At 53.1% G+C, this 26,017-nt stretch overlaps 1 protein-coding gene across 1 annotated transcript; it reads left to right on the top strand.

The window, feature by feature from the left end:
- Window positions 1-959: 959 nt before the first annotated feature.
- Window positions 960-24,144, top strand: LMX1A (LIM homeobox transcription factor 1 alpha). Its single transcript, XM_015869545.2, has 9 exons — window positions 960-1,192; window positions 1,342-1,456; window positions 1,958-2,144; window positions 19,666-19,898; window positions 21,659-21,828; window positions 21,931-22,008; window positions 22,087-22,156; window positions 22,268-22,435; window positions 22,921-24,144. The coding sequence occupies exons 2-9, from the start codon at window positions 1,381-1,383 to the stop codon at window positions 23,079-23,081; spliced, it is 1,143 nt and encodes a 380-aa protein (XP_015725031.1). The 5' UTR covers window positions 960-1,192; window positions 1,342-1,380; the 3' UTR covers window positions 23,082-24,144.
- Window positions 24,145-26,017: the final 1,873 nt, after the last annotated feature.

The raw sequence follows: 26,017 nt of genomic DNA, 5'->3' as shown, positions 1-26,017 counted from the left end.
CTACTTGTAGAGTTGGTGGGAGATGCTCTGAGACCTTCTGGAGAGACAAAGATGGATGTGTCAGAGCCCAGCACTGCTCTGTTGCTGCTCTGAGCAGCTGCTTCCTGCTGACTTGTGTGTGGGGACCAATGCCTTTGTGCTGTGGTAATGCTGGGACACACTGGGTTTGTCCAAGATTCTGCCAGGGCACTGAGCCACCCGTGCTCACCTGTGGCCTCTCCTTGTCTTCAGCTCCCCAAGGATGTGACTTTGTTACCCACATCACATGAAGTGACGAGGATGTCCCACTGCCAAGCTAATAGGTGGCCACGGGAGGTGCGGGTCCCCTAAAACCTTCACGAACTCATGGCATCTCCGTAGCTTCCCCGGGGGAAGGCGGCCGGGACGGGCTCAGCGATGGGACAGCGCCGTAGCAGCGGGAAAGCTCCGAATTTCGGTTTCCCGTCCCTGGTGGGACCTCCACCCCCAGGGGGGGTTCCCCTCCCCGAACTCAGAGCGCTGTCGGTGCGGTGCCGGGGCATCCCTCCGCCCGTGGGATTCCTTTCTCCCTCTCTTCTGTCGTTCTTTCGCCTTAAGCACTGCCCCGGCCGCTTTCCCAAGCCCTCATCTCGAGATTCTCCGCCAACGAGGAGAGGATTTCAGCCTTTTTTCACTACCGGCAGAGGCGCGCCGCCCTCCACTCTATTATTATTATCGCTTTTCTTTTCTTTCTTTTTTTTTTTTTTTTCCTTGTGTGTGTGTGTCTTTTCTTCCTTGTGGGCTGCTTTCTTCGAAAGCTCACACATAGCCGGGGAGGGGCCGGGGCAGCCCGTTCGTGCCCCCCGCAGCCGGGCAGCACTCCGGCCCCTCGAGGCGTGGCGGGGCCGCTGCTGCGGGCGGGCGGGCAGGAGAGCGGGGAGGAAACTTCTTTCGAGTGGGGTGGAGAGGGGAGGGCAGGGGGTGGGGGTCGGGCAGGGAGGTATCAGCTCCGGGAAATGTGTCTTGGCAGCAGTCGGACGGGAGCTTCCCCGCAGGTCGCCGCATTTCTCTCGGCAGCCGCCCGGGGCTCGGCGTCTCCCCCCCGTCCGCAGCCCCAACCCGCGGTGAGCGCGGGGTCGCCGGGGGCCGCGACTGAGCCCCCCCGGGGCGGTGGTTGAAGTCGACAGGCTGCCTCTCCTCCGTTCCCGAGGCCTCCCCACCGGGGCCGCCCAAGGTAAGCGGCTGAATCCCCGACGGCGGTTCCGCGTCCTCCGAACCCCAAAACCCGGCGATGGCGGGGAGGACGCGGGAGGAGGGTTCGGGGAAACGAGGTGCCCTGGGGCTGCCGGAGCTGAGCGCCGCGTGTCCGGGCTGTGTCGGCAGGCGGGCGGTGCGGCCCCTCGCCCGGCCCGGCTCCTCACCATGCTGGACGGCTTGAAGATGGAGGAGACTTTGCAGAGCGCCCTGGACCCCGCCGCCCCCTTCTCCTCGCTGCTGGGTAAGTCGGGGAGCCCTGGGAGCTGGAGCACGGTGGGAGGACCCCGGTAGAGGGGAGTCCGTGGAGCTGCTCCGCTCCTGGTTCGCCCCGGCCCGGCGCCGCTGCCCTCGGCCGCGGAGAGCCCCCGGCGATCGCTTCGTTTCGCGGTTCCACGAAACCGTGTGCTCCCCTCTCCTATCGAAACGAAAGCTTTCCCTTTATCCCTTTGCTTTATTTTTTTTCTTCGTTTTCATCCCGCTGCCAAACAACCGCTATCTCTCCTATCCGCGGCTCCGCAGCCGCCTTTCCAAACAGAACGAAATCGGGGCCGATTCCCTCCCTCGTAGCTCCCCTAAAGCACGGGCCCACCCCCGCAGCCGGGAGCAGCTCCTCGCACCGTCCTCTCCCCCCCGCGGCCCACCTGGGACCCCCAGTCCCTCTCCGACCCTCGGGGACGCGGAGGCGGCGGCTCCTTCGGTCCGTTCCCGTCCGCCCGGCGCTGCCACCGACCCCATCCCGCAGGCAGAGCCGCGACGCCCCGCTCCGTGTGCGAGGGGTGCCAGCGGGTCATCGCCGACCGCTTCCTCCTGCGGCTCAACGACAGCCTGTGGCACGAGCGCTGCGTGCAGTGCACGTCGTGCAAGGAGCCCCTGCACACCACCTGCTTCTACCGAGACAAGAAGCTCTACTGCAAGCTGGACTACGAGAAGTGAGTGTCGTCCCCTTGTCCCCTTCCCTTTGCCCCCATTCTGTTCCCACCTGGAAAGCGCAAAGTTGTCCCGTGCTCCCATCCCTGCTCACTGCGCCCCAAAGGTGTTGGCATTGCTGTGACATGCGGTTGGTTTTGGTTCTCCCTCAAAGCACAGCAGCACCCACCAGCTTGGGGGGGTTTGCCCCTAGTTTCGTTGCCTTTGGTAATTTAGGAACCTTTTGTCGGGTTTTGGTGAGCCCGAACCGTGGATCAAAAAGCTCTGAATAAATTCCCCTCTTTCTTCATGCTATTTTCCTCTGAGGGTCCGGAGGAGGAATGTTCAATCTTTCCAACCCCCGACTCTCGTGAGGCTGTTTCCCCAGCGCCCTCCAGGCGAGGTGACACACTGGCTCCCTCCGCTCGGATGGGGACGCCGAGGCGCAGGGCTGGGCTCAGTGTTTGCTGCCGTGCGCTGCAGCCATCCCCTGCACTAGAGCAGGAAATTGGATGTAGGAGTGTAAGGCTTCTCCTCTGGAAAGTGTGGGGCTGGAGGGGGCTTTGTGTGCGTGAGGAATGAGGATGGGAAGTTTGTTTAATATACGTACTTAATTTTTTTAATTAAATATATATATTTATATTTATTAAGAAAAGCCAGTGGGGACAGGGAGAAGGCTGCTGAGATTCCCTCTCCTGTAGCTGCTTTCTATTCCACATCCTGCTCCTGCTGTCACCGCTGCTCCACAATATTCTGCTGGGAGCCCCACCGGAGCCCACATCCATGACATGGGGTTAGGGGCTGCTTGCCTAGCAGAACTCAGCACTGAGCCACACATCCATCTGTACCCTCTTGGTTCTCCTGGCCAGCTCTGGGGCTGTTGGATGTGCCTCTAGGCTGGTTACTGGTTGTTTCCCGAGGCAGCCATACACAGGCTGGGCTCCTCACTATGGCAGCACACACTGGAGTGCTGTGATTTCACTCCAGGAGGAGAAAAACTTCTCCAGCTCAGCGCTGGGACCGGCCCTGCTCGGTGCCTGCCTCCCGTTCCCTCAGTCCTGTATTGTGGGGCAGATTTAATTGCTATGGATACAAGGAAAATTGAAAGCAGAATTTGTGCACACGGCCTTGTTTTCAAGTGTTTATGGAGAAGCGGAAGAAGGAGCTGCCGTGGGGTGAAAAGGAGAGCGCTGTGTTTTAGGCAAAAATTTTGCAGAGCTTGGGTGTGCTGCTTGCTTGGCTGTAGAAATTCAGCTATCGGTTCTCCTGGGTTTCCAATGCAATTTACTATTTTTTCTTCTCTAACTGTACCTCTGCTTGGAGCATGTAGAGGGAAAAGGGGTGAAATGTTGCTGCAAAAAAAACCCTTACAGCTTACAGCACGCGCATGTTTTGCTGCCGCGTGTCCCTGTGCTGGGGGCTGCAACCCAAAAACCTCCTCCTGTATCTCTTCGGCCATGCAAGAAATTCCCTTTTGCTGTGCCCCTCACCCAGCAGAGCACCTGGTACCATAGGGTTATATGAGAATGAGTGGAAAAAGGGAACAATCAAAACTATGTGCTCGGGTAGTGCTGTGCTTTCTTGGGGTGTTTCACGGCTGTGTTGCGGCTGCTCCTGCTGGGCAGGATGGGGACATCAAGGACATGGGGCAGAACCCCATGGAGTGCTCTGGCCTTGTGTATATATAATGTCTATATAATATGTTTTTTGCCTGAACTGCCTGTTCTCTTCTGGCTGGGCTCTCCCTATTGCCAGAGCATTGATGGCAACGGTGTTGGAAGAGCTGCTGGGGCTGATGAATTGGGAACAGCAGCAGCACCCAATGCTCCATGCAAGCTGGGAATTAGTGCAGCCTCAGCCATGGGTGCAAGGATCCTCCTTGGGATGTGCTGTGGTTTGTTATTTTTTTAATTGAAAGCAGGGTTGCTGGCTGTTGGGATGCCTTGCTGAAGAGCAATAGGTGCGGTAGTTTTGACATTGGGATGTTTTATCAAAGAGCCACATATGCGGTGTTTTTTGTCATTGGGATGTTCTACTGAGTAGCAGTAGATGCAGTATTGCACAACACTGGGGCACTGTACCAAAATAATAGGTGTGATATTTTCCTAAGTGTCCTCATTCCATCCGTTCTAAGGCTGTGGAGGGTTAATGGCCAAGCATGAGGCTGCCGAGCTATGCGTTCAGTTATAAATACACCCGTGGAAAGTGTTGCAGAGTAGTTTTAAGCAAGAGGCTGATTTGCTGGACGCTCAAAATTGATGAATCATTTATTAAACCAGATGTTTTGCATTTCTTTATCTTTCGTGAAGGGGTCGAGGACCTGCAGAGAGATGGATTAAAGACTGGGGACGCTGGGCCGGGTCTCAGTGTCTCCTTGGGGCATTCCTCAAAGAGCTGGAGTGGCTTTGGGGGGAGCTGGGGGCCAGTGCCCCCCATGCTATACAATCTGTGCAATGTGGTTATGGGGAAGTTTTCTTGACCTATGTGCTTAGGACAATGCAAATTTGGGACAGAGGACATTTGTTACAGAACATCTCGAATGCCGGCGCTTGGCCAAATCTGATCTATCTGAGGATGAAAAGGTTCAGACTTCACCCTGGGGGTGACGCCATGGGGACAGCCCCACTGCAGGGTGATGCAGGAGGTGAGGTTGGGCTCTGGAAGCCCCTGTGAGCAGCAGCGGCCATGCCGAGGGGTGCAGCTGGGGAGCGCGGCGACGGAGTGCCGGCTTGGCACATCCCCAGCCACGGCGGGCGGGAGCAGATGGCCAGCACGGCTCGGAGCAGGCTGGCATGCGGGTCCCCGCCGCTGCAGCACTGCACTCCCCGGCCGGGGCAAGCAGTTGTGTGACGCCGGGGCCGTCTGCGCACCGCGTGATGGCTCTGTGCTGCTGCCAGCATCTGCGGAGAGGTGTGAGTCCCAGGTCCTCTGCTCCTGGGGTCTTGTGGGTGCCTCCATGCATGGAAATGTGTTGGTAAAGAAAATCCCCTCCTGGCCATGTGTGCAAAAGAAAATGCCTGCAAATTAAACCTGTAAATCTGTGTTGGAAAAATCATGCCCAATGGGTTTGTTTGTGAAGGGTGCGCTGGGGCGCACAGCCTGTGGGAGGACTTTTCCTCAATTGCGGGAGGTGCCTGAAGGGGTGAGATCCTAAGCTGGAGTCCTGCCTGCACTCCCACTGCTCTCCATTCTCTCTCCTGACCCTTCCTTGCTACTTTCCGTTCCCACTTACCCTTTCTTTTGCAGCAAACCCCACTTTGAATTCAGCCTTGGCCCCAAAAGGATGTCTTTGGTACCTTGTCCTTGCCCATACTTAGGTTTGTGGCTTATAATTAACATCATGTCTAATGATCCCCGAAAGGAGCAACAACCTCACATGCCAAAGCTCCTCATCAGCCTTCCTATTGTGCTAGAAACCATCAGCACGCAGCGGTGGCAACTCTATAGGGTGTCCATAGATGACAGGATCAATTCCAATCTTTGTGAATTAGGTGTCTGGAATGAGTGTTCTCCACTTGTGGTGGGTGCCAAGGGAATGCATTCTGGACACTCTTAGTGCTGAGGGTGCTTGAGGAAAAGGAGGCTGGAAGGATGTGGAAATAAAAGAGGTCTCACAGGCACTTTTAGGCGAATTTAACTAAGAAAGGTCCAATGAGTGCTGAAGTGCTTTGAGTACCTTCCTCGGGCATGGCTTTTCAGCCATTCTCTGGAGCTGTCCTGGCTTTTGTGTTGTGCATGCAGATGGGTTTTCTACCTTTACACAAAGTTGACCCAGGGTGGTGTTGTATAGACTGTAACTTCTGAGGTAAGTGAACCGTGGGGATGGGCAGGGACTGGGAAAACCCCCTATAAGGGCACTGCCATCCATGCAGGTATTCTGTGCCATACAGAGCCAACACTGCTCCTGCCCCACTGCATCCATCCTCTGCTGCACCATCTCTTGCCACTCCCTTCCCCTCTCCTTCTCTTGTGGGCTCCATTTCCGAGCACCACTCCTGGGGAGAGCTTTCTGTCCTTGACAGCGGAACAAATGCTTTTTCACGCGGCCATCTCTCCTCTGCCCATTGTCCTCTTCCCAGCCTCCGCCTCCGCCGCCACCATGGAAAATCCCTGTGGGGAACCACTGCCTCCTGGCCCCAAACCCCCCTGGGCATGACTGCCAGACCCTGTGTACACTGAGAGCTCCTGACCCCAGAGCAGCTGAGCAGGAATGAGCAGGAATAGGGATGCTGGAGTGTTGTCTTTGCTATCGAAAGCTCAGGGAAGTGTTTGGGATGAAAATTTTTGTAAGAGGAGATGAATAGCTTGACAACAGCACTCAGCCACAGCAGTTTTTTATTACAGAGAGGCAGGGTTGTCATTTTTTTCCCTCTAGATGCCCCTATCCTGAATACATAGGTGTGTTCTGATTGTTGATGTTTCTGCTCAGCCTGTCAGCTCTGTTAAAAGTATTTAATTCTGCAAAAGAGTGTGTGAAGTACTGATAGTCTCTTGGCCAAAGACATAGGTGAAGGCCCTCATGGCTGGGCACTGGTGGTCTCTGGTGTGATGGAATGACTCTGACTCACTCATGGCCAACCAGGTTGGCAATGGAGAAGTGCAGTGCTTAATTATGTATATCTGCCGGGCAGAGCACTGGAGTGCTATCGAGCATCATCCTCTTAAACAGCACTGTGGGCACAGGAGCTTGGTTAGGAAAGCCATTAAGTGTTTGAATCTTCTTGATGCCTGCTCAGGTGAACGTTGCTCCTTCCTTTTGCATCCATAATTACAAAAGAGCAAGCCCCAGTGGGCTGGCTTAAAAATTTAATGATGCTTAAAGTCTTCCAGGTTGGAGCCTGAGCTTGCTTCAGTTTTGGTGTGAGGTGAAACTGAAGGGAAGAGAGGTTTCCTGCATGCAATGCCTTGAGGATACGCAAACCTATGTGGATAGGAGATGGGTTGGGAGAAAGTGATGGGACAGGATATCCAAGATGGGTGAAGGGCCCTTAGTGGTGTCACTGTAGGTCTGTGTGAGTAAGGGATAAGTTTTGAGGTGATTTTTAGGTCCTTTAAGCAAGGGGGAAGGAAACATGTGCACTGTGAGTATGATGCAGCTGGGGATTTGGCTATTTTCATGAGGCTACTTCTCCATGGCCACCAAAGGACCCCATGGCACACTGGTGCACGATGAATTGGTGCCACCCATCCCATAGGAAGTCACACGGTGAGCCTAGTATGAACATGGAGAGCCCAGATCCACCCGGCTCTGCCGGGATGGCCCACCCCTTCCTTCAGAGAAAGCACAGTTTTGCTGCCAATAACGTCTCTTTTTACTATTTCCAACGGCACAATAGCAATCCCAGCAACTCCCTCAACCCTTGGCTTTTCGACTCAACCTGCCCCCACCCCGAGCTGATTTATTTCGCCTGTTTCAGGCACTCCTGCCTCCAAAACACCAGCCCTGGTCCTTCCCTCCCCATCCCGGCGCCGGCAGAGCCTCGCGCGTCACGTCCAGCTCCATCCATCGGGGAAAGTGCTGTGGGTGAAAGGTGCTAACGAAACGAGAGCCGAGCCCACGCCTTCCCCTGCAGCCTCCTGGAAAAAGGCAGCGAAAGGCAACCGCCAGCACATCCTGCCGGAGCTGCGTGGCTTTTTCTTTTCCATGAGGATTAGTGGTTCAAGAGCGGGGATTTTCAAACTGACAAGCCCTTGGCAGAGAAATAATTACAGACTTTTTTTTTTTTTTTTTTTTAATGCTTTGTGTTCCTTAAGTAGTTCTAAATGACTTTATCCCTCGAGGCATTTATTTTATTTTATTTTTAATAAATTCACAAAAAGGGGAAGGGGGAGGTAGGGGGGGAAACGTCCTTAAAAGAATGTGAGATGTTTGTGGAGTTACTGGAGTCGCAGCACTATGGTTTTTGCGTGCCTCTGTTTAACTGCAGCCAATCCACCAGAGTTTCTTGGACGGCGATGCTTCAGAAACCGGAGATGGAGAGAGATAGATGTGGTCATTTCTCGGCCATCCTAGGAATGCGGGTTTCTGCCTCGGCCGTGGGTTCCCGGGGGCTCTCACCCCGCTCCTTTCTGCAGGAGATGATTTCTGGATCCAACAGAGTGGCTTTTCCCCATTGTTTGCTCACGTTGAGCAGCAGACAAGTGGTGCAGAGAGTGCAGGATGTGACCATAACAATGGCCAGGCTCTGCTGTGCCTTTATGGAGGCAAGGGAGCCTGTGGAGGGGGGGAGGGGGTGGCATTTGGAGTCATTAGGTGTTCTCAGTTTGAGGGGCAGAAATGCTCGTGTCCTGCAGATGGGACAGGTGACCCGTTGTGCTGCCTGTCCCAGCTTTCCTTGCCCCAGCTACAATTCCTCAGGTTGGAAAAAGCTTTTTGTCTTTTTTTTCCCTCATCTTTTCCCATCTTAGACACTGTGAATCCCACTAAAACTCCTGACTGGAGCAGGGATTAGATGCTCAGGTTTCAGCCCTTGTCTGTGAGTGGTGTAAACTTTCGTCTGGCTCTCGAGTGACATTTTGTGGGAGATAGGAAAGTATTAAGTGTTGGGCCCTGCAGATAAAAATAGCTGACCACACTTTCTGGCTTCTCGTGTCTGCTCTGGTCTGGCCCCATTACCTCTGCACTCCTCACCTGCTCTTTTCTTTGCTTCAGGTGCTGGGACACCCATGGCATGACCCAGCTGTGTCCCCTCCAGGTGTCCCCACCTGACTTCCACCAGCATCACAGGGGGATGTGGTTGAACCAGTGCTGCCAAATCCCACCAACAGCTCCTCTTGGGTTTGTGGGGCTAGAAGGTAATCCCCTGCTCACTCCACTTGCTAGGAGCTTGCCCAAATTAGTGCTGCATCCCCTGAAACCCATAGCTCAGAGCAGGTGCCCCAGATCACCCATTGTCCCAATTCTGATGTAGGAGCACTGCCCATCACGGGAGTCCTTGGCTGTGCACATGTGGTTTGTCTGTTTTCCCTGTTGCTGTTTCAGGCGATGTTTTCATCTCGAGGTTATGGCCAGAGCTGGCTCATGGCCCTCCAGTAGTGTGGGCAGATCTAATTCTTTGTGCTCAAGAACTTGGGGCCAGCCAGAAGGGATGAAAGGAAGAAGAGGAAGGGCAGGGTCTGGCTTGCTCTGTCCTGGGACCAGCCCTGGGATAGAGCTGCTCTTCAGGCCTCTCCAAAAATGCCAGCCTGGCTCTGGAGGCCCTTGGGTGTAGTGGGAAGGGATGTTCCCAGCATCAAGCATCTCATATGGCTTGGAAAACTCGGAGTTGACCTCCGAGGATCAGCTCTTTCCATGTTGTTCCTAGGGGGATGTCTCCATTCGAGATTGTTGTTCTTACAGTATCTGCTGGCATGCTGTGCTCCTCAAGAATCACAGAATGGTTGGGTTGGAAGGGGCCTCAAACCTCCCCAGTTTCATCCCCCGCCATGGTCAAGGATGTCCCCTGCCAGATCAGGCTGCCCAGGGCCCCACCAGCCTGGCCTTAGGTACCTCTAGAGATGGGGTGTCCACATGGACCTCCTCCCATGCAACCCATTAGCTGTAGGCTTATTTAAAAGACCTTTCTCAAACAAATAATGGCATATGAGAGCAGCATTGTGACAGAACCTCTTGTCACATGTGCTACCAGCCCACCATCCAGCAGGAGCCAAGTTGGTCATCTGGAGTCCAACCGGTGCAATCACATTCGGCTGCTTACACTGGTGGGTGATTCCTGAGCCCCTGCCAGGAATTCCTCCAGTGGGATTGGGAATGCTCTCGGGTGTTAAATTCGTCCGACAGCATGTCCTCTCTGAGCAGAGCCTGCTGTGCATTGGGACGTGTCATATGATGCCAACCATCTCAGCCCTGTGCTTCAAGGTCAGCAGGGAGCTTGGTTACTGAGGCTCTTCCTGGCCCCTTTTTGGGAGCCTGAAGACCAGGGCTGTTTCATGCTGTTGGGTACCTGCACTGTGCTGATCCCATATATGTATATCACATGTGGCACACAGAAAATGTTCCCTGACTTCAGAACTTCCCCAAAAGCTGGGGAAATCATGCTGGACAGCATTTGCTGGTCCTTCTCTGGGAAGAGGTAGACCCTCTTGGTAACAACTGGTTTAGCTTGTATAAAGCCATTATGAGGTGCTCTTTGGGTGGCTTGTTAAATAAGAATTAGCGGGTGTTTATAATATTAATGGACAATTGGCCCTCACAAGTTCTCTTTTTACAAGAACGTTTCATTTATAATTTGGATCCAGGTTAGGATGTGCTGAGAGATGCTTGAGCTGTGCAGGAGGGTTAATGCGATGCTCGCTCCTGCCAGAAAATAATAGAAGCCAGGGACTGGAGCAGGAAGGATTAGGGAGAGGATGTGCACGGGTCGGGCTGCAGCTGCTGGAAGTCTTGTGCAAAGGGTATAGCTGGAAATCATTGCTTGCTGATGGCTGAGAGGGGCCGACATGGGAAGGGAGTGCATCTCCTGGAAGCTGGGGAGCTCAGCACCCAGAGGGTGGTTTTGGTAGGGAGGCTGTGTTGGTCAGAAAGGAGAAAGCTCTATCAGAAATGTTCTTCTGCCTCTGCTTTCCTTGTCCTGACATTTTTTTTTTGTTGTGGGCAGGTTGTTGGACTCCAGGGGTGGGGATTTGGGGCTGAGCCAATCAAACTGGGCTCCATTGGTAGGGATCTGGGGGCTACATTGGGGATGCTGGGCTCCAGAGATGGGGACTTTTGAGGAGAGCTGATGATGCTAGGCTTGGGGGGTGAGTAAAGGATGCTGGGCTCCAGTGATGGGGATTTTATGGTGAGCCAACCAAGCTGAGCTCCAGGGGAGGGGTATTTCAGCTTCCTGCAGGATGCCTAGTGAATCTACAGGTGCTGCTGGGAGCTTGGCTTCAAAACAGCCTTATCCTTGTTGTCCTATTGTTTTTAAAAGCTCCAGGTGCCACAATAAGGAGCTTTAATAAAGTCCTCCCCTGCCTCTCAATGGGAGCATTTCTGGCTCCAGGCTGGTCTGGAAGATGCTCAGATCTCATGTCAGTGTCATCTGTGCTGTTTCCCAAAACGCTCCCCTCAAGTTGGCTCAGGAGTCCCAGCTCTCAGAGTTACAGGTGTGTAAGAAGCCCAAGAAGAAGCCCCATCCACGACCTCCTGCTGGAGGATCACAGCAGCATCCAAACTCCCCAGAGTGAGGCAGGGCTTTATGGCCCTCGCCCAAGAGAAGCATGTTGCTTTTGTGGCAACTATTAATTGCTTCCTGAATTTAAAAAGCACAAACAAACGCACTTGCCAGGGGATGAGTTACCCGGCGCGTAAATGCTCTGCCATTAATGCACTGCTGACCCTGACGATGATGCAAGCACCAGAAGGGCTTTCAAAGAATTTACCAGAAACCATTTCAGAGGAGGTTGTGTTGTAAATCCTTAAGTGATGGGATGGAGGGAATTAGGTGAGATAATAGTTTGCAGAAACTGGGCGCGATTCCCCGTTGAGGACCTCGAGGCTATTAGGAGCATGGCGAGGTTAGGCTCTGTCCCAGCAACCAAGGAGGGGTTTTACAACCTGGAAAACGAGATTAGTGGTGTGGCTGCTGGGCTGGATTCACACAACACTGTAAGGAAGGCTGGAGGGGAGAGATGAGGGGTCCTATTATATCTGAAGCACACTGGGATGCTGCCTCCAGTCTCTCTCATTTGAAAGGGGCGTCATGGGGAGGGGGAAAAGTGCTCCACCTGTGGCAGAGAGTATTTCCCAAATCCAATATCTATGCAGTGAGAGGTGCTGCACTGGGAATTGCATGTTGTTTGATGGGGCGGTGCTGATGGGTGGAAAAGGAAGCCACTGATCTGCCTCGAGCCCTATTAACAGCCTTTCTGCTTGCCTGAGGAACTGAGGCTTGAAAAAGCAAGTCCAGCTGGTGGCCGGGTGCCCTGGGAGGGTGCAGCATCAGTTCACGCAGTGACATGGGGGTCCCTTTCCCTTACCCAGCCCAGGTGGTGTTATCTTGGAAGGTGTTCATCAGGTTGTTCAGTAGTCAGTATGTTTCAGAATTAATGCTCTGTGGGAGGCAGCAGGTTAGCCCAGGAGGTGACAGTGGCTGGCTCCGTAGCCTGAGGGGCTCCATAGTGCTTTGATTCAGACTGTTTGCTCTCAGATATTTATTTGCCAAGCTCTTGGGAAGGCTTTTACTTTGCATTGAGAGCACCCGCATCTCCCCCGCACGATGCTGGGCTGGGAAATGGGGGGAGCATCTCAACCTCCCTGCAGGAGGAGTCCTCAATACCCACAGCCCCAGTGAAGCCAATGGCAAGTTTCAGTGTCTCAGGACCTCGTAAGCTGGATGTATCCAATGTTTTCTATATCTCCACTCCATAGAGGAGGATGCACAGTCCTCTCGGCTTGCTAGCTGCGGGCAGGGAGGAGGAGAGCATCCCGCCCCGGCCATTTCTGGATGAATAGGTCATCTGGGCGTGGGAGGGGGACGGTGTCCAAGGCAGCCTGCAGAGGCTGAGCTCTGGGTGTACGAGCGATTTGGGGGAAAGTGAGAAGGGATTTCTTATGAGAGAGGAATGCGAGTCTCCTCCTTCACATATGTCTCCCGTTCTTCCAGTTTGCAACAAAAGTCATCCCATTGCCCAAGACCTGGCAGCGAGGACAGCCCAGGAACAACCCACAAATCACTGCAGAGCATCTCCCTCCTCCCTTTCTGCTTCCAGCTACTCGTGCATCAGGAACCACTTCTAATCCCCATTTGGGTGATAAAACTCCTGCCCTTTCCTGATGCAGGGCTGCCGCACGGCCAAGAGCCTCCCAAATTTATGTCTGCTCTAGCACTGGTCCTAGCTCCGGTGGGAGGAATTGACTTCTCCTTGGCTTGGTTGCACTGTTAGACCCTCCAGAGGACCAGGGGAAGGCCTGGGATGCTGTGACATTGGTGTCATGGTGGGGACACATTGACAAGGCTGGCACAGGTGTATTTTTAGGGACAAGGTAGTATTTAGCCAGCTTGTGTGCTCAGCTTATGGGAGCGTTCTTGGCATTTCTTGTCCTTTGTTATTCCGTGATCTCTCTCCAGGGCCTCCTTCCCATCTTCTCCAGCTTATTATCTCCTGCTAATGTTATTAACATGCTAATTAAGTCCCTTGTTGCGATCACCAATGAAGATGTCAGATAAAGGCCTGATGCTAGACCTGATCCTTCATATTGCTCCTTGCTCTTTCTCTGCCTTCTCTATTGCTCTTCTCTGCCTTCTTTCCCCATTGCTGACATCATTTTATGTGCTTGCTTTACAAAGGGATCCTCTCCTCTTTCCTCCTCCAGTAAAGGCTCTCCCAGATGTGGCTCACAAAGCCTTCAGGGGCAGGTCTGCAATGCTGGTGTCACCTAGAGAGGGTTTTCTGGTTGACCCCAAAGGGCAGAACATGGGCAGGAGGACTTGGTGACGTCCAGGAGTAGCATTTGCCATCACGCGCTCAGCAGCTCAGTCACCTCCCCACACACACAGCTATAAATAGGGGGGCAAAGAGACAGTGAAACTTGGGGAGCCCATGCCTGGGGGGTACAACTGAGGCACAGGGGCTGCGGTATGATGTGGGACCATATGATGCAGGCAGGGGGGTAAACGTGGCTCTTGACCGATTGCGAGTAGATCAGGGTCGGGAGCTTGACTACATGCCAAAGAAACCCAAAGGGATAAAATACAGCCTCTGTGCTGACTCTTAGCAAACAGCACGTGGGCTGAAATCTGCTGGATAAATTTATGCCCTGTGAATTGTTCGCCCAGCTGCAGCGAAGGGATGGCTGGACCCACGGTGAACCAATCACCATATGTGGTGGGCATGCTGCTAGGGCTGACCTTTAGTAGGCTGAGGGACAGGGGTGACATGGCAGGGATGTCACCGGGAGAAAGGGGTGCGCTCGATGTGAGGGGGGGTGATGTGGGTCTTGCTGCCCTACATGGATGCAGTGCTGGGTACCAGGCATGTGCCCTCTCTCCCCCCCCCGCCCCTCCCCACAATCTTTGCCTGGGGCTGTGACTTTTGGCATGGGATGGACATATTTAGCAGTGTGCTCCCAATGCACGCAGCCACCCTGTCACCTCTGCCCGCGCTGAGTAATGGGATCTGTAGTGGCCTACCCTATGCCCGCTTCAGCCAAGCTCTGTGTTCAGTCTTTCAGTGAAAGAAATGTGGATTCTGATGCTCTGATATGGTTAGGTGCCTGTGGGGGTTGATGGATCCAATCTACCTGGCCATGTCAGTTCGCGTTGTCGGTGGTATCTGTTGGTTGCAGTCATTAGGTTTCTGAATGAACAGCAGGCACCCCAGCAGACTCGATGCCCTGCAAAGGTTTTGCCTCTCTGCAGTGCTGTGTGATGTCCTTCTGGCTGATGTCTCCCCGGGGGCCCTCAAAGCCCCTCATGAGCTTCCACAACACTGTTTTGGGGGCAGGAGAGCCTCCTGGTGTGGGGCCGGTGGCGCTGAGCTGCCTCTGCTAATTGGTACAACTAATATTTGTTTTGCAAACGCGATTGGAGGGGAAGAGGGATTGCAAGAGCCAGAAATCCAATTGACCTGTAAAAAACAGATACGGTGTAAAGGGAATCCTTCCCCTGCCAAGCAAATATTTAGAAAGGAGAAGCAATAAAATGAATAAGCAACAAAGTAATATCCTGCCTCGCCGGGGGCTGCGGGGAAGGGCTGTGATAAACCCATGCGAGCAGGAGGTAGGAACCTGTCTCCTGGAGAACGCGTGTTTGCTTTTCCAGTCCAATGTAATTATTTTATTCTATTATATAAATATATACAAGTATACGTTATAGAGATAATAATTATCTGTATGTGTGATTAAATATTGTATGGTGTATCATGTGCAAGTAAAAGAAGGGAGCTGAGTTCATGGGGAAGTGCTGAATGAGCCTCAGTGCTGAGCACTTTTAGGATCCCTGAGTGTTGTCCTTGCTATGGGTGCTGACTCTTGTGTCAGAGCCTGAGGCTGCTTTGCACTTGCAGGCATCAACCAGAGTGTGAGTATTGAAGGCTCAGCACCACATTTTTCTGGTTACTGGAAGCTGCGGGGCTGCGCTCCTGAGGATGCTCAGTGCTGCGGGATGCCAAGGGTTCGTTACCCTTGGGAGCACACATGGGAGAGGGCTGCAATGTGAGATGAGCCCGAGCTGGGGGAAAGACGGCTTAAATGCAATGTTGTTTCGGATGAATATTTCCATTCATTCAGAGCTCATGCAAAACCCTGTTCCAACAGCAGCTGCCCCGAGGCTGAGCCCATGGAGATGCAGGACGCAGCCCAAAGAGATGCAGTTTGCCATGCCGGTCCAGAGCAGCTGGCTTCTATTTCAGGCTGCTCTGTCTCTGTTTAGGTTTCATCCAGCCCAGTGGTTTTTACAGCCGCTGGAGCACCAGGAAGCACCCTGCAGCACCGCAGGATATTGGCTACACTGTGCCTGTGCCTACAGTCCCTGAGGGTTTTGAGTCCTTTTATTTTTTCCCCCTTTTCCTTCTCTATTTTATTAATCTTCCTTTTGAAATTCTGTAGGGAAATTCACTTTTCATTTATTTATTTGTTAGTTTGTTTTCATTCTTCAACCCGAGGAAGGGTATGGAAATCACTCTTCTTCCCCCCCACCAGCAACCCAGTGCGCCACCAGCACCCTATTGGGCAGGAAAATGAGCCTGCTGAGGGGTCATCCAGCATTCCTGCTTTCTGGAAAGCAAGGGGGAAAAAAGAAGAAAAAAAAAAAAAAAGAAAGAAAGAAAGAAAAGAAAAGAAAAAAAAGATTTTAAAAGAATCACTTTTTAATCTGCCGAAAAATGAATGGCACCAACAACATTCTCTTTCTACCAGTGCACTGCCTGGAGCCGCGTTGGGTTGCTGGTGGCCGCGGCGCATCCTCCCGCTGGTGGTGGCTTTGCTGTTCCATCGTTTGCCTCCCCATTAATCTCGGCTCAAACAAAGGCTCTGAAAAGCTCCTGGGGGTCCGTTGAAATCAGCCCTTTCTAATAATGGCTGTCGACCTCTCCGTGGAAGCGCCGCTCCCCTAGGAAAGGACGCTGAGTGGCGGCCGAGCGCTGAAATATGGTGGGGTGTAATTAATTCTGACCTCTGGCTCCCGTGCGCTCCTCTCGATATTAAATCGGAGCGGTGATATTGTGGGGTTTCAATTATCCCTCTTTTCTTGGGGGCACAGCGGTGGAGGGGGGGTGGCTGAGATGCACTCTGCTCCCCGTGTCCTTCCTGAATGGAGGTGCTCATTGGTGCTGCGTGGAGCCGTTGCGTTTCCCAGTGGTGCAGGATATTATGGATGGGGGTCCCCAAAATCCGGTGCTCTATGTCTTTGCCCAAGAGCTTGCTTTCTGCCCATGCTTTTGGCTGGGTGTGGAGCCAAGATGGGGTTTGTGCTACAGGGCAGGAACTGGGTGTGGGTTTGGCAAAGTGCTTCTTGGGGTCCCCCATGCCCAGCAGCAATGGGGGATTATTGAGAAGAGCGGTTGCTTCATCCCTTCATGGTTCTGGGATGTATCCAGCCAGCGGGACGGAGCCGGGTCGGGGGGAGGAGAAGGGAAATTAAACAACAACAACAACAAAAAAAAGGGAAACAGCACTTGCTGCAAAGAGAGTGAATTCCCCAATAAACCTGAATCTGCTGAGAATACATTTTACAAACATGCAGCTAAGTTGGCTGCTTTTGTTTGGGCGTTTGTTAAGCATTAACTAAAGAATGCCATGGTCCAGCCTGCTCGGTGTGAAATCTAATTCTCCCCCTTTCTGGAGCCATGGCATGGAGTGCTCAATTTTTTTCTCTCTGTAGGACTGCAGCCTTCTGGTACTGCGGCCAAAAATCACTCATATTTTAGCAAGCTTAGCCCAGGCACCGTTGCCAGGCAGTAAAGGGAACACTTGTCTGCCTCGGGGGGAGGAGGGGGCAGTGGGGAGTCAGAGGGGTCAGGGGACAGCCCGGGGCATGGGCTGGGGAAGCACCACTGCTGCTCCCTGGTTCCCCACTTTGGGGACTTATGGGGACGAGGCGACCTGGAATGAGCCGCATCCCAATCCCAGTGCTGGGTGTGGGGTTGACAGCAATCAGTGTTTCTCCACAGCTCCACTGCCACTGTCCCCTGTCCCATGAGTGAGGAGGTGGCTGAGTGCCAGGACATCTCAATTCGGTGGCACTGAGCCCCCCTCCCTGTGCCCCTCGCTGTTCCCATGAATATGTCCTCTTGGGGTGAATGTACCATCATACCCACTGGAAGAAGCCATGCCCTATGACTTTCCCTGCCCTAAGGGTGGCCCCTGTGGCTGGGGCTGACCAGGGAAGGGAGCGTGGATACTGTAAGGAGCATCCCAGGGGGGTGTGAACCCACCCAGCAGAGCCGCACCGAAACCAACCTTAGTGGTGTTTGGGATTTGTCCGTCAGCATTGAATATTGCTGTTCTCAACCCGGAGGGGCTCCCGTTTGTATGCGGCGCATGCAGGCAGCTGGAGACAGACAGCAGCCGGAAAGCGCCTGTCAATCACAGCCCCTTTCAAAGCATCACCTCCGCATAAAGGACTACAGAGGGCAGCGGGTGCTGCGATGGCCCCATGGGAAAGTGTAGGTCAGGGATGTGGGATGTAGGATGTATGATGTGGGATGTATGATGTGGGATGCAGGACACAGGATGTGCTGCCTCATTGATAGCTTTGGGCTTTGGCCACATGCAGAAGCTGGCAGATTTCAGTGATGCTGCGAGGATGAGGAACACAGTATTGATAAATGCCCTCTTCCAGGATTTTGCTGAGGCTTTCAGTGGGTCTCGGAGCACCTGATGGAGCTGTAGGTGACCCTGTTCAGTGCAGGGGGGTTGGACCAGATGGCCTTTAACGGTCACTTCCAGCTCAAACCATTCTGTGATTCATTCATGAAGATCTGCTAGCACCATCTTAGCAACTTATCAGTGGTTTATCACTGAGAATGCAGCAATCCCAACAGATACAGCTCACACTCCATTTAAACAGGACAAGGATGCATTACCTTGCAGGTACAAATTGCCTCCCTTTGACATAAGAGAGATGTAATGACAGACGGAATGAGCACAGTGCTGACACTGGGCTGCCTTCCTCGGGGCTGGTACAGATGAAAAACACAACAGGTACCTTTAGGGACTCTGTGCTCTATCCCTTGAGCCCTCAGCACTCAGCAAGGGAGCCCTCCCTCCAGCTGCGCACACAGCTAGCAGTGGGGGGCAGTCCCTTCCCAGGGCTTGTCCCAGGGGGCATTGCTGGTCACCAAGGGGGGCTGCTGCCCGCTTGTCCCCTCAGGCTTGTACAGCCAAGAGACAGACACTGTCGAGTGAGGAAATGAGAAGGGGAGAGGAAGGCCTTTCTTTCTTTTTTCTTTTTTCTTTTTTTTTTTCTTTTTCTTTTTCTTTTTTTTCCCCCATTTTTTTGATGGTTTTATCAAAATCTTCTCCTGTTAGCAACAGGGCTGACTCGGCACTTTGCATTCCCGAGGTGTTTTTTTGGTAAGTGCCCCCACAAAATAAGGGCTAAAAGCACGGTGCTTAGTGGCTCTGGGCAGGCAGCTCCATTCCTAGGGACCACACAGGGGTGAGGGAGATGGGCAGAGGAACCAGCACCCAGCGCTGCTGGAAATGTTTAATCAGAGCTCAGTGGCCTTTTAAAGTTAAAAACTAGTAATTCAGCAGTGAGCTGGGGGTCTGAACAGCTGAGGAGAAGCAGTGGTGTTCCCATGCAGGTCCTGCCTGGGGATGCATTCAGGGCACCGGGGATGCTCTTAGATAACCTCAGGATGCGTGCTGACTTCTGCCTCTTTCTGGGTCAAAGTCAAACAGAGAATACTGATGTCCTGTTCCCACAGATATTTAAGATGAGTCTGAGTAAGCAGTGAGGGCTTTTTTTTTTATGGTATCCAAGCCAAAAGCACAGATGACTTGGGTAGTGGGGAGGTTCTGGTTTGGTACCTCCAAATTTTGCACTGAGCCCTCAGCCCAGGTTTGGCTCCATGCTCATTTTCCCCAGCTGTAAATGAGTGATAGTGCTGCTGAGCTTCTTGATCAGGGCATTGAATGTGAAGGGCAACAAGCTCTGCTTTAAGCTATAGGTTATTGCTATCATTGTTATTATTAGGGACTGTACATTTAAGGGTGCTGCAACTACTGTCACAATCAATGTCAAGGGACAATCTGAGCTTCTTTACCCTTTGGTCAACATCATCATTTGGTCATCAGGACCATCATGAATGGTGGAGATGAGGTATTGAGGGGCATGGTCAGTGGGCATGGTGGGGATGGGTTGATGGTTGGATTAGATGTCTTTGTGGTCTTTTCCAGTGATAATGATTCCATGATTCTGAGTCTTCAGCTCACTGCTGCTGCTAACCTCACTGCTTTGGAGAATTTTGGGGCATCCCGAATGCACCCAGTAGCCAAGATGGGGCCATTGCAGTGCTCTGCTGCCAGCTTGAGCCATGGGTTACTGCTGTACTGATGCCCACCAACCCCACCACAGCTCCCTGGGGTGCACCCCATGGGGTCTCACCTTGCTCCCACAGGTTGTTCGCAGTGAAATGCGCCGGGTGCCTGGAGAGCATCGCGCCCAGTGAACTGGTGATGCGTGCCCAGCAGAGCGTCTACCACCTGCACTGCTTCTGCTGCTGCGTCTGCGAGCGGCGCCTGCAGAAGGGCGACGAGTTTGTGCTGAAAGAAGGGCAGCTGCTCTGTAAGGGCGACTACGAGAAGGAGCGCGAGCTGCTGAGTTTGGTGAGCCCGGCTCTTTCGGATTCCGGTAAGGGGCCGCCTGGCACAGCATTGCCCCGACCCACTGCTCCTGCCCTGTGGTCACTTCACTGGGGGAAGAGTTCCATTGCAGAGCTGAGGTGGGATGCTGCAGGAATAGGGCAGGGGGTGGCACCCTTGGGATTGCACCAGTTGGGGGATATTGAGATCAATATTTAGACGCCCCCACCCACCCAAAAAAACCAAAAACACCCACAACTCTCTACCCAGATAGCAGTGATGGTAACAAAAAATGAAGGAGGGTAGCAAGGGTGGACCACTGTGCTGGAACCCTGGGAAAGTGCACTGGGGATATCCTGATGGCTGCAGCACAGTGAGTTCTTCTCTATGAGGGATGCAAACGCCTTTGGTTAAAATAGGAACTGAGGAGGAAATGTCAGGCAGGAAAAGAACAGAATCAGCCACTGATCCCACAACAGTTTGGGTTTGTTCCGACTGGGGGAAAAGGGCACTTTGGGAAAGGTTGGGGAGCTTTTCTCCCTCGTGGCTCATCAGCCCATGGCAGGCCCCGCTCCCAGCTGCTGGCCAAGACAAGGGCTTTGCATTGCAGAAATTCCCCAGAAACACACTACTTTCAGTGGAAAAGTCCCAGCGGAGGGATGCAGGGGGACAGTGTGGGGCTCACCAGTGCCATGCACCCCTCAGATGGTGGAAGCCCATCCTGAGCCCCCAGCACCCCCAGATCCCTCATCAAGGGATGCAACCAGGTGTCCCCGCAGGGCTGCCAGCCCCTCCAGCCCCCCCCACCCCCCCCATTTTCCGTGCAGCAAAGGCCACTTTATGAGAAAGTGCAGATAAAAAGCGAGCCATATGTTGCCCATAATCTCCCCAAACCTCACTTCAATTACTGCCTCCTCCAAGCCCACCCCGGCCGAGCCTAAGCAAACAAGCCCCTCTGAAAGAGGACCCTGGATTCCAATTAAAAGCGTCCTAACTGTTCTCCTCTTCCTAAATCCTCCCAGGCGAGGAATGTCCCAGCCCTGCTGTGGCCACACTGGCCCCCCCGTGCTGGCGAGTCAGGCTGGGGGCATGCACAATGTCCCCCGCTCTGGCCCCTTCCCAGGTGACGTCAGGGGCAGCCCCAGACAGTCATTAATTTCTCCCCTCGTTGGGGAAAGGCTTGAAAGGGAGAGTTAATTAAAAGTAATACCCAGCCAAATCCGGCTCCACTTCTCCTTTGACACATGGAGGGATTTGGGGAGCAGGTGCTGGGGGAATGGAAAGGGAGGTAGGGATCGGAGTGGGTTTCTCCCCTTCCCAGAGCACAGCACCGTGGGCCTGAGCATTGCATGCTGAGCTCATCCCCTCCTATACTAGGGACTCTGGGGCAGGCACTCCTTGCTGGGTGCAAAGGCATCTCATTGTCTCCATCAGTGCAGGTCTCAAATCCTAGTGTTTGTTAAACCTCTTCCCCTCTGCCAAAAGTAAGCTCAATGGTGAAAGCTCACATCCAGCTCCCAGAAAAACACTGAAATACCTACTGGGAGTTGGTTGATTGGTGTGGCCATGAGCACAACATCCCTCTTCCTGGGAACCACTGCTCCGGTGCGAGTTTGCTGGAAAAGGCTGCAAGTGATTTACAACTCACGAGGGGGAAGGACATGTGTTGGCCAAACTGTGTTGCACCTTGATGCCAAGGACATGGGGACAGTGATGCCAAAGTGGGTGAAGATGACGACAGCACAGCCATACAACCTCACAGAGGGACCTGAATCTTGGTCCCTCTTTGTTCTTTGTACCCACCTCCAGGTAAAAGTGATGATGAAGACAGTGTCTGCAAAATGGGCCCAGCCTCAGCAAAGGGAGCTGAGGAGGGGAAGGACCACAAGCGGCCCAAGCGGCCACGCACCATTCTGACCACGCAACAGCGCAGGGCCTTCAAGGCATCCTTTGAGGTCTCCTCCAAGCCCTGCAGGAAGGTATGGGGACACTGGGGGTGTACCAGGGGCTGGGCAATAGTTCTGCCCCCTCCTGAATCCCCCAAACCTTGTGTGATTCCCACTGTGATGTTCCTCCTCCAGGTGCGGGAGACACTGGCAGCTGAGACAGGGCTGAGCGTGCGTGTGGTGCAGGTCTGGTTCCAGAACCAGAGAGCAAAGGTGGGTGCAGGGGCCCCCTCCTGCCCTCCCCTGCATCCGTGTCATGACCCCCTGCTCTTTCCCCTTCTTTTTACCCAGATGAAGAAGCTGGCAAGGAGGCAGCAGCAGCAGCAGCAGGACCAGCAGAACACGCAGCGCTTGAGCTCAGGTACCCAGACCTCCCCATTTCCCACCCCAAAATGCCCTCTCAGGGCCTTCCAAGCCTCCCCACCAAAAAACCACATCCCCACCACACCAACAGCTCTCTCTTGTCTTGCAGCCCAGACGAACAGCAGTGGCCCTGGGGGGCTGGAGGGGCTTATGAACCCCTACACTGCTCTGCAACCCCCACAGCAACTCCTGGGCATGGATCAAGTCTACAGCTCCGATCCCTTCCGGCAAGGGCTCACCCCCCCACAAATGCCTGGAGACCACATGCACCCCTATGGTAAGGCTGGTGGGGCTGTGGGGGGCCGGGTTTGCACTCTTGCTTGTCCTCACAGTGTCAGAGGGTGAGCTGCATGACAGGGGTGAAGCAAACTATGGGAAGACAGCAATCTCTTCTGCCATAAACTGCCACAGTGCAAAACAGGAGGCTCCAAGGTGGCCAGCACCATCATGGCACCCCACTGAGCAGCTGGATGAGAGCAGGAGGCCCTGGTAGTAAGGTTATGAGTGTCATCTCCTCCCTGGTGGTGCTGCCTCCTTTGTAACAGTTCCACCATCTCTCTGCTGATGCCATCCCAGCACCTCTGACAGTGCCAGCACCCCTATGATGATGCTAACCCATATGTGTTTAGCACCCTGGCATGGGACAGCACCCCCAGAGCATCTCAGCAGGCTCTTGTGTCCCAATAGGATCTGGCTGCAGGGGTTGGGAGCTGCAGCAGCACGCAGCATCCCTCCAGCACTGCTCCTTCCTTTCTCCCCAAGGTGCTGAGCCCCTCTTCCATGACATGGACAGCGATGATACCTCACTGAGCAACCTGGGTGACTGCTTCCTCACCACGGCAGACGCGGGGCCACTGCAGACACGGGCGGGGAACCCCATCGACCACCTGTACTCCATGCAGAGCTCCTACTTCACCTCCTGAGCATGGCAGGGCCCTGCAACGGGATGTTGTCCTGTGACATTTTGTAGCTCGGGACGCCCAGGGACCCAACGAGTTTTGCGTTGCATAGTTTCATGTTTCTCTTAGGATCCTAGGGTTAGGGGCAGGTTGGGCAGCTGGTGGGTTGGATTCAGGTTGCCGTGCAGATGTAGAAGCCTGGAGACTTCTCCCCAGGGTGTGGGGCTGGGTGTATGTGTGTGGCACACGTGTGTGCAGAGCCATGCAGCTATGCATGGGGATGTCCTGCCAGATTGTATCCACAAAGTTTATTTCTAAGTCTATCAGAAATTTACTGTACAGCGAAAGTAACTTTATTTTCAGTGTGAACCATATTTAAGGAAATACTCAATGCACTTAAGTTATAAGATGAAATAATTTACTTTTTATAAACATTATGTTTAGGTTGCAAAAGCCCAGTGGCAGGGAAGGAACACCTGTTTGTTTCAGGAGGTAGGTCTGGGTTTTGGGGTCGGTTCTTTTCGGTGCTCTCAGGTTACCCCACTTGTTTCGAGGTGAACTCTGCAGGAGGATCCTCACCAGAAGGGCAATGGGGACAGCAAGGTGACGGCATCCTGTCCTCACCACTCAGCCTGGCTGGTGCTTGGTGCTGGAGCTGGAGACATCCCCACCTTTCTCCTCCAGCACAGACCCATCCCATACCCAGAAGTGGGTGATGGGGTGGTATGGAATGATGTCCTGGCTTCGTGAGGCACCGGCCCATGCCGCCAGAAGAAAGGAGCCCTGCATCTCCCACTCTACGCATGGTCCATCTCTGCAAGTTCCCCGGGTCGAGCTTTCAGCCGACCATCGCCTCATCCCCGTCTTGTTTTCATGCGTTGTGTCCTTTTGTGCTGCTGTTCCCAAACGATGTAAAGACATGCAATGAATGGCTGTGAGGCTCAGAACACTGGTTCATTGGCACAGCTTGATTTGACACTGAATGTAGCAGGGTCTGGAGGTGGCTGACCCGGCAGGAGATGCGGACATTCTGTCGGGAATCACGTAGCAAAGTGAAATTAAAAAACAACAAAATCCTGAAAAAAAACAACCCAACAGCCATGCCTGGTCTCTTTTTGTGTGGGGTGTCCTGTTGACTCAGGAGGGAAGGATCTGGATCATCTCCTGGGTCAGCAAGTAGTTGGGTATCACTTCTTCTCACTGGGTATTAAATATCAGGGGAGGGTCAGCTTGGATATCAAGTAAAGGTCCTTCACCCGAGGGCTATGGAGACAGGCTCTCCAGGGCAGTGGTCAAGACACAGAGCTGCCAGAGTTCAAGGAGTGTTTGGACGACGTTCTCAATCATATGGTCTGAGTTTTGGGTGGTCCTGTGTGGAGCCAGGAGTTAGACTCCATGATCCCTATGGTCCCTTCCAACTTGGGATATTCCGTGGTTCCATGATCAAATATTGTCTGTCCTGGGTTTGTGCTGAACCTTGAGGGTCTCTGCAGCTAAGGAATGGAGGTGAGTGGCTCTAGAAGTGACACATCTTTCATCAGTAACCACAACCCATGGGGATGGGGACTGCTCCATCAACCTGGCACAGGAAAATGGCTGGAGTTTTCAGGTATGAACAGGATGGGAAATTACTGCTTGGGATTCCTCTGCCACTTGACTTAGTGGTCTTGGAGGAATGCTGTCTGGAGCTGGGAGGGGTGGAGGGGGTCTGGGTGAGGTGATATTCACCGTGGGACAAAAGTGAAGATGTTGGCTGCTTGTGGGAAAGGGTCTTTAGGAAGGATAGAGGATGTGTGGTGTGGAGGAGCTGCCATGAAGCCAACATGAGCCTGATTTGCAGGATCCAGGTGTAGATAATGGCTGGGTTAACAGCAGAAGAAAAATGAATGTTTCCACTCACGATTATTAAAGTTGCCTTAAAAACTGCCTGGCTTGGATGTTTCTTAAACCATTGCATTTTACAATTTTTTAAGGAAAAATTAAAAAAAAGCTTTAAAGATGAAAGGTTTGCCTTCCCCACCCACAGCTATCTCCTATTTGAAAAACGTTCACCTACATCAGTCTGCCTTTCTGTCAGCCCAACTATCAATTTATACTTATGAAATAACTAACTTCCCCCAGAATAGCCCCCCCATAAAATCCTTGTCACACAGACAGCTTGCCTACTTCTTTCAAAATCTTACAAAAATGTAGTGGCAATATAATAACAGTATCTCAAGGCATGTGCATATACATGGGTAGAATTATTATATACGTAGTGTGCACGTATATTTGTTTGGGATCAGTGTTGTGGAAGGGGTTAGAATGTCATCTGGCAGAGTCTGTGGTCTTAAGCCTACCCTTTTTCTGCCAATTGGTTTGTGCTTGATACAGTCCATCTTGTAAGGGTACAATCCAGTAAGTGCACACATCCTCCTGTCCACCCGGATGTGATGTTATGGTGTGCTTTATTTTGGGATGTGGACTGCTCCTGACAAGGAAAACCATCTGGACTTTATCTTCTGAGGAGATTTAGTCACAGTGTTGAAAGCAGGAATCACGGATGACTTCTTGTCAGGGCTGCTGGGGTGTTGGTGGGCAGTGGATTTGTTGCACCTTGGGCTGGCCCCATTGGGTGGACTATTGTGGTGCTGCGCTGCCATGCAGTGCTCCATGCCTGGGCCAGCTCCCAGCCCACAGAGCAACTCCCCAGGGTGAATGGCAGCTACTTGTCAAGCCCAGGAAGAAATGAACAAGGTCATGAAAACAGGCTCTACCTCGCTCTCCAAGGCAAGGGCAACAGCAGGATGAGGTTGGGAGCCGACCTTCGCATCCCCAGTGACTTGGTGAACAAAGCCTTCTCTGTTCAGGAACTGCTCAGTGGCCAAGATCAAGCCAGAGATTGCCTTTCAGTTGAGGACGCTGATTAGATGATACCGATAGGCGAGAGCAAGCTGAGTGATACTATGTTAATTAACTCT

This window comes from Coturnix japonica, chromosome 8 (genome assembly GCF_001577835.2).
Source record: "Coturnix japonica isolate 7356 chromosome 8, Coturnix japonica 2.1, whole genome shotgun sequence".
Classification (NCBI taxonomy): domain Eukaryota; kingdom Metazoa; phylum Chordata; class Aves; order Galliformes; family Phasianidae; genus Coturnix; species Coturnix japonica.
This window is presented reverse-complemented; position numbering and strand designations above follow the sequence as displayed.

Excerpts from the sequence above, each read along its gene's own strand:
- LMX1A (XM_015869545.2), top strand. The coding sequence starts at position 1,381 with ATGCTGGACGGCTTGAAGATGGAGGAGACTTTGCAGAGCGCCCTGGAC. Across the intron at positions 2,145-19,665 it reads TGCAAGCTGGACTACGAGAA|GTTGTTCGCAGTGAAATGCG; the intron begins GTGAGTGTCGTC and ends TTGCTCCCACAG. Across the intron at positions 21,829-21,930 it reads CCTCCAAGCCCTGCAGGAAG|GTGCGGGAGACACTGGCAGC; the intron begins GTATGGGGACAC and ends TTCCTCCTCCAG.